This window comes from Dendrobium catenatum, unplaced genomic scaffold, assembly GCF_001605985.2.
Source record: "Dendrobium catenatum unplaced genomic scaffold, ASM160598v2 fragScaff_scaffold_231, whole genome shotgun sequence".
Lineage (NCBI taxonomy): Eukaryota > Viridiplantae > Streptophyta > Magnoliopsida > Asparagales > Orchidaceae > Dendrobium > Dendrobium catenatum.
The window spans coordinates 4567379-4574732 of record NW_021318693.1 but is presented as its reverse complement, the minus strand read 5'-3'; the positions used below and the strand labels follow the sequence as shown (position 1 = coordinate 4574732).

Sequence of the window (7354 nt, the reverse complement as noted above, 5' to 3'; positions counted from 1 at the left end):
TAATTATACCACAGACCTTTTATTTTAAGGAAAGTCCATCAGCTCACCCTCATACGCATGGTATTTTGTTTAGCGCCTAACATTGCGGCGCTCCATTGACCTAACACTACAGCGTTGCATGTAAAACATCACTACACTGCAACCCCACGTCAGCATCGCTGTGCTAAATTATTTCTAGAAATTATTTACATGTTTCCAATTACATGAACATAGAAATAATAGTACTTTAAAAATGTAAAAATGTTAGTACTTTCAACATATGTAAACAATATCTATATATTACATAAGTATGCATAGTGCACATTTAATGTAAATAATGACTTGCATTTTTCTCTTCTTCCCTCATTCCACACATTTTCAAGTACATGACCATAGAAATTTCAGTACCATCAACATGCATGAATAATATCAGGAGCGAAGCCAGAAATTTGTATTAATGGGGGCACAAATTATTGATTTTAAATTATTCTAAATCTATATTTAAAATTTTAATAAGTAAAATAACTAGAAAAGAAATTATACACTGCAAATTTTTTAAAAAATTTTTTGAATTACTCCCCAAAGTTCATTTTCTACATTTTTTTTTTGCTAATTTTAAACATATTTTCATATTCAAATAACTTTAAGAAATTAGATTATATCATAAAAATTAAAACTTTAAATTTACAAAATGGTTGGATCTAATACTTTACTTATTTTTCATTTTTATAAGATTTTTAAATGTTTTTATTATATATTGTAAAGTAAAAATCTAACAATACGGTACGCATCCCTAAACCCTAAACAAATAACTTTAAATTCCTTTTTCAGAAAAGAACAAAAAAAGTGATAGAAAGAGAGACTCACAAGTAACAAATCCTTAGAGAGAGAGAGAGAAAGAGAGAGCCGTGCGAATACCAAGAATTAATATTTTGGGGGAAACCAAGAATAAATCTCAATTTTGAGCACATTTGGCTTTAGGGTTGCTGCTTCAAGCATGTGGGGAAAAATAGCGGCAACGAAAGGAATTTAGGATAAAGCTAATTCACTTAATTATGTTTTAACCTTTTATATCAAATACATTACCTAATTTATAAAATTTTCATTTGCTTGTGGGGGCACCTGCCCCTAGTGCCCCCACCCTGGATCCGCTAGTGAATAGCATCAAATATAACACAAGAATATGTAATTTTTCACATGTATAATGAACACAGTATCATTTTCGAGGGAAACACTTGTATGTACATTCAACATTTACAAATAATAAAACTATTCATGAATAACTTTTTCTTCATTGGTTGAGATGAAGCATAGAAAAAACTTACTTGCTAGTGATGTGTGTGAGATGTTAAGAGGCCCTTCAAGTGCTTGGTGGGCTATTTTGAAAGGATCAAGGAGACGACCATTCAAATTAGAAAAATTACAAGGAACCATAGCCAAAAAGCTTAGAAGACCAAAGCTAAGAGATGATGAAGAATAAGGACTAATACTAGTAGAAAAAAAAAAAAGATAAGAGAGAAAGACAACGTAAAAATACTCTAACCCTACCATCAACTAATCATAATCCAAAAAAAAAAAAAAACTCAATAAAATTATTTTTTAGAAAATTTATTTGTGATTATATATATATATATATAGCTGTATCAGGAAATCTACAACTCGTCTTTCTCGCTCACTCGTCCACCGGACTCTTGAGCCTATATATTTATCAAACCTGTCCGCTGGTTGGGCTTCGAAGGCTTCTCCGCTTCTACGTCATTGCCTTGCCTGCAAGCAGAGCATCCCAACGGACTCCTTGTCTCCTCTCCTTCCTCACAGGCTGTCGCGTTTTACCCATTCCCTGATCGTCGCTGATGGCAGCGGCAAGCCAAGCAAGTTTGCTCCTTCAGAAGCAACTGAAAGGTTAGCGGTTTGATCGCTAGGGTTTACACCAAATTCATCGTGCATCGCTAGCATGGAGAATATATATGATGGTTCACTGTTTATTTCTTGTTCTATGATCAGATCTCAGCAAAAATCCGGTGGACGGCTTCTCCGCCGGCCTTGTAGACGATTCTAATATCTTTGAATGGAGCGTGACCATCATCGGCCCGCCGGACACGCTCTAGTGAGTGATTCTTTTGGAAATTGTTTGGATTTCACCTGAAATTTGGTTTTAATCATTGATATGTTGGGCTAAATATTGGATGGATATGTTGGGTGTTCATGTGAAATATGTTTTTTTTTTTAATTGTTGTTTGATCTGAAATTTGTTGTTATATATAATAGGAAAATGGTTGAAATTGACTTAATTTGCTTAAAAATTGTGATTCCTGAAGGTTCTGTTAGGGTATTTGTTTCCTTGAATGATAAAGCTTTTCCTATTTTATTGTATTTTAATCTATTCCCAGGGCATGCTTCATGTTTTAAATTTCCTTGACTTTAGCATGGAGCAAAGAAAACATAGGATATACAAGAGCATAATTTAATTTTATTGCTAGTCGCCCCCTATATTTATATTGTTATGGTTTTGACTCAGAGTTGTAATCTGATGCTGGGTTGTTCTACTTATAAATTGCAATTGCTAGGATTATCTGTTAAAATGTCTCTCAGGGTCTTTTATGTTGCTTGTGCTCGTCATCATTAGCCTAGTCTCTACTATTTGGAGTGAGTTTAGAAATTCCGTTTCTCCATTCCTTTAGAGTGCTGCTCACTTTCAGGCATGATTGATAAAATACTTTCAGATACTTTTTGAAGACTTTTTACATGAGAACCATAAAACTAGCATGAAAAGCTATATGCTTTGATTGTGCCTATAGCAATAACAATGATGATGATACGTCAGGGTTATCAAATATTGTAAGGTGGTAGAAGGTCTAAAGACTCAAAGAGGATTTTAGAGAAGAGTGTAGGTGGTTTGGAGTTTAGCCTCTGGAGTGTTATTAAATAAGGGCTAATTTCTTCCAATTGCGGAGGATAAATTCACTTGCATCCCTACATAGAGTTGTAGGGACTTCACATTATGTAGCGGTTCTTTTATTTTCATGTTGTTTGTATGATATTACTTTTCCCCACTGTAGGATAGGCATTCTGCAATATAGATGCTTTTTAAAAATGTGGGTATCCTTGGGGTTATTTCGTGTGGAAGTGTTGGATGTTTAAAAAGGGTGTTAGGAAATGTTTGTAGAAGGTATGAATTGGTAATCATACTTAATAGGTTGCTCGTATCTTAGAGTCTAAGTTGTTTAAATAAGGCAAAGTTTTTCATTCATATATAAAAAAAAAGGCTGAGGTGCCTTATCAGCTTCCTACCTACTCCCAGGTGATTCACTTTACAAGGGGATGTACCTTGACAATGTCTTTGTTAAGGCGAGCATTTTTTAATACCATGTAGTATAGTGAATTCACATCTTTACTTGTAGCTTTTCCTCCTTTTGTTAGACTGGAGATGTTTTTTATTTGTGTAAAGGTTATAAAATGATCATAAATTTAATTATTTTAAGCTACTTCTCCATTCTGATAAATTACACGACTAATTTAGAAGATAGAAAATCACACTATCCTTACTCTTCTTCATTTTCTATTAACCTTCAATTTTTTTCATGCTCATTTTACATATTCACTTGCATTATTTGGAATATGTTGTATATGTTAAGAAGTGCAACAATATTTTTCTTTTGCATAATAAATCAATAAAAAAAAAATTTTCTTGATGGAAGGTACCTTACAATAATATAGTCCATAAGTGCTAGTGGTAGTTCTCCCTCACTATGCATTTTGGAGAATTCTCATTAAAAAATTCAACATAGCTCTTGATTAATTGTTGAATGGGTTTCCCAATATTAATATCTTAAGTCTAATAATTGACAAAGTATTTACATATCAATATCTTTTTTTTACGAAAAGTACTCAATGTTTTACCTAGTTGTACAGAAAACTATTTATAAAAGGGAAAACACCTTAGCTCTTGTCTTTCTGATGTGATTTCAATCTTTGGTATCTTGTGTTGCCTTACAATATAATGAAACTATAAAGAATCTATCATCTTGCATGAAAATTTGTAAAATCTTCTAGGTCTTCAGTGGTTGTGGCATCTTTGCCCAACATATGTGTATTTAATGCATTGAAGCTTAGCCAACGGCACATTTTTTAAGCATAAGAAATTTAGTGTTCATGCATCCAAGACGGGCTTGTTTTGTTTTTAAGTTGTTTAGGTTGCTTTTCATGATTAGTGAATCGTTTTTTTATATTTTTTTCGTGAGCTGGTAGCCGCTGTTCTAGGCTATAAAGCATAGAGCTGAACTTAAGACATGGTACAGGTGACAAGGCATTAGATGGATATTATGGAAAAATATTTATGATATATAATATGAAATCATGCTTTTGTTTTATATATAAGTCTACATGACAAACTACATATGAATTAAAATTTTGATTAAAAAGAGAATGAAATTCTAATCGCTACATTATGCAAGAATAAACCAAGAGGATTCCAAAATCATCAATTTTATGTATTTTCTATAGTATTCAATTGATTTAGAAGGTCCAAGACAGTTTTCATATTTTCTACAAGATCCCCGAGAGTTTCTAGATGGAATTGATGAAGTTTCAAACTCTAAAACCGTCTATGACGGGATTGGAAACTTCTAGGATGGTTCAAATTTCAATTTACTAAAAAGAAGATGCAACGTGGAATTTAGCAACAAAATAGCAACCAAATCCTATCCACATGCAGGGACCAAACACTTAAGGATGATTTCAAGCAGAATTTTAAATGTGTTGCTTGTTTTAAAGATTATTTCTTATGTTTATCCTTATTTTCGGATTTCATGTTTTTAGTTAGTTACTTATGACTGTTTGATGGAGAAGTATAGAGAGAATAAGGTGGATATATATATGATATTTATTGATTTAGAGAAAGCATATGCTAAAGTTCCAAGAGAAGTGCTATGGAGAGTTCTAGAAAAGAAAGTGATTAATAATATTTATATTCAAGTCATTAAGGATATGTAGGAGCTATTACTTGTGTTCAAATACAAGATGATTTGATCAATTATTTTCCTATTTCAATTGGATAACATCAAGGATCAACCTTAAGCCCATATCTTTTTACATTAGTTATAGATGTTCTTACTAGACATTTGCAAGAGGTTGTACCTTGGTGTATGCTTTTTGTTGATGATATTCTTCTTGTTGATAAGATTAGAGAGGGAGTTGATGGTAAACTTGAATTATGGAGGTCAACCTTAGAGTCTAAAGGTTTTCGTTTGAGTATATCTAAAATTGAAAAGATGGAGTGTAATTTTAGTAGTAATAGAACCAGTGGGGGGCTTGTGACTTTGGGCTATCAAGTCGTTAATAAGAGTACACGTTTTATACATCTTGGGTCTATTGCTCAAAATGATGGTGATCTTTTTCAAGATTAGTTTGGATTTTGCTTGCTTCTATGTTTTTTTTTTAATTTTCTAGAAATAGAGATCAATTGTAATAAATGAAAACACGTTGGAAATTCAATACGAAGATGATTCTCTTGATCTGAAACCCCTCCCTCTTATCTAATACCCACCATCCTCTAGTCCCAATAGAAATAGAGGCTTTGACTCTCTTTTCTTCACCCTCTATTTTTTCCCTAGATATTGGCTATAGTTGTATACTACAACTGATGAGGATATCCGACCTTGAAGAGTCTACCAGAGGCATGGCCGTCGATCTACGACCACGATTGCACCTCTTTACTTTTGATTATCATTATATTAGATTTATTATTTATGTATTAATTTATGGGGCCTAGTCATGTGTATGCCCTAAGGGCAAGTTGGTCTTTTTATTTTCTTCATTGTATTTGCTATTTAAAGCCTCCTCCTCCTTATTTGAGGAGGTAATAAATGATATTATGAAAATTTCAGCAACTTGTTCCTTGTGAGGTTGTGAGAAAGCTTTGGAGAGAACCCTAAGTGAGGGAATCAGATCACCCACCAGTTGTAGGAGGCATCCAGGCTCGTGGTCATCTTTATTTGCTTTCTTTCTTCCCCTCCCCTCCCACCATCGGCCATCCCCTCCCCACCTCTCGACAAATTCCCACCACCATCCCTCCACTTAGGCCGACCACCCAAACTCTAGCCCCCTTACTTGGCCGCCGGCCCCAACCCCAATTTCCCCTAGCCGTCGGCCATAGTTCCCCTCCTTTGCCTCCAAATCCTCAAGTCTCTAATTACTTACTTTCCATATTTAGTTTATCTCTATTTGGGAAGATTTCAAATTCAAATTTCAATTATAATCGAATTGAAATTCTTTCCTAAATTAATCAAGCTATATTTGGAAAGTTTCCAAAATCAAATCAATTCAAATTAAAGAGATCTTCATGATTAAATCTCTTTAATTTAATTTATCTTGTTTGGAAACAAATTAAAACCCTCCACAAATCCCCTTCCCCTTCCTATAGCCGACGACCCCCCCTCTTTTGCCCGTCTCTCTCCTATCTAGTTAACACCCCCATTAACCTATCCAATCAACCACTCAACTTCCCCAAGATCAGCCGCCACTACCCTTGCTCCTCCCCTTAATTTTCTACCAAGTATTCTCTCCCAAAAACAGCTCCTAATCCCCAATTCTAGGTTTCCAAGTTGCTGTCCAAATTTTCTGGACATTGTTTGGTGGCTGTCCAGAGATTTATGCACTTCTCCTTGCTATCCAGCCAGTCGGGAGATCATCGTTTGCTATTCGGAAGTTCCAACACACTAAAATCTGTTGTTCTCTCATGCATGGTGGATCTGGAACTTGATCACAGGTTTGTTTACAACAATCAAGGCCAAATAGACATTGTCAAATCTCCATTCTTCGATGTCAACTTGGAGATCAACCGCACCGTTGAAGAGTACATTGATAGGATTATCTTCAACCTCGCCGCCGCCTTCGACGAACAACTCTCATCTGTCCAGTGGCAGATTATTTCCAAACCCCTGATGAAGATTAACTCTTCCTCCGAATTTTATACCTTCCTAATTACTTTCAATTATGGTCATAATTAATTCATAAAGTTGTGTTAACTCCCTCCGCTAAGTCTAGTAATTAAGGAGTTGAGTGAGGGATCTATTTTCATAGTGACTAGTCTCATTGTTAACTTAGGGAATTTTCATTGAAAATCTTCCATGTATGTTATGCTTGAGTAATTGATTATTTTGTGATCTTAACCTTTAGTTGTGTGACTTGGCCTAAGCTATTTTCACCCCTTTTTTCACTTTATTTCATCGTGCAAATCACTACAAGTTCATTAGTTAATATTGCTCTCTAAATTAAAGCGTGCAAAATTTTTATTTAACATCGCCTAGTCATTTAAGTTATGCATCAACAACCATCCATGAAAGAGAGTTACATCTTGGGTCTATTTTCATACTTT

General features: G+C 34.3%; 1 protein-coding gene across 2 annotated transcripts in view; it reads left to right on the top strand.

Annotated features, from left to right (window-relative positions):
* The first annotated feature begins 1626 nt into the window (after nucleotides 1–1626).
* The window catches only part of LOC110097759 (ubiquitin-conjugating enzyme E2 7), a 30692-nt gene continuing 24964 nt past the window's right edge, over nucleotides 1627–7354 (top strand). Inside the window, exons 1-2 of one of the 2 annotated variants that reach the window (XR_003700113.1) lie at nucleotides 1627–1881; nucleotides 1984–2086. Coding sequence is in view for 1 of the 2 variants with exons in the window: in XM_020824310.2 (XP_020679969.1) it covers nucleotides 1833–1881; nucleotides 1984–2086 (152 nt within the window). In the remaining variant the exon portion in view is untranslated. The remainder of the gene's footprint in view (nucleotides 1882–1983; nucleotides 2087–7354) is intronic. The other variant, XM_020824310.2, reaches the window with a different exon arrangement.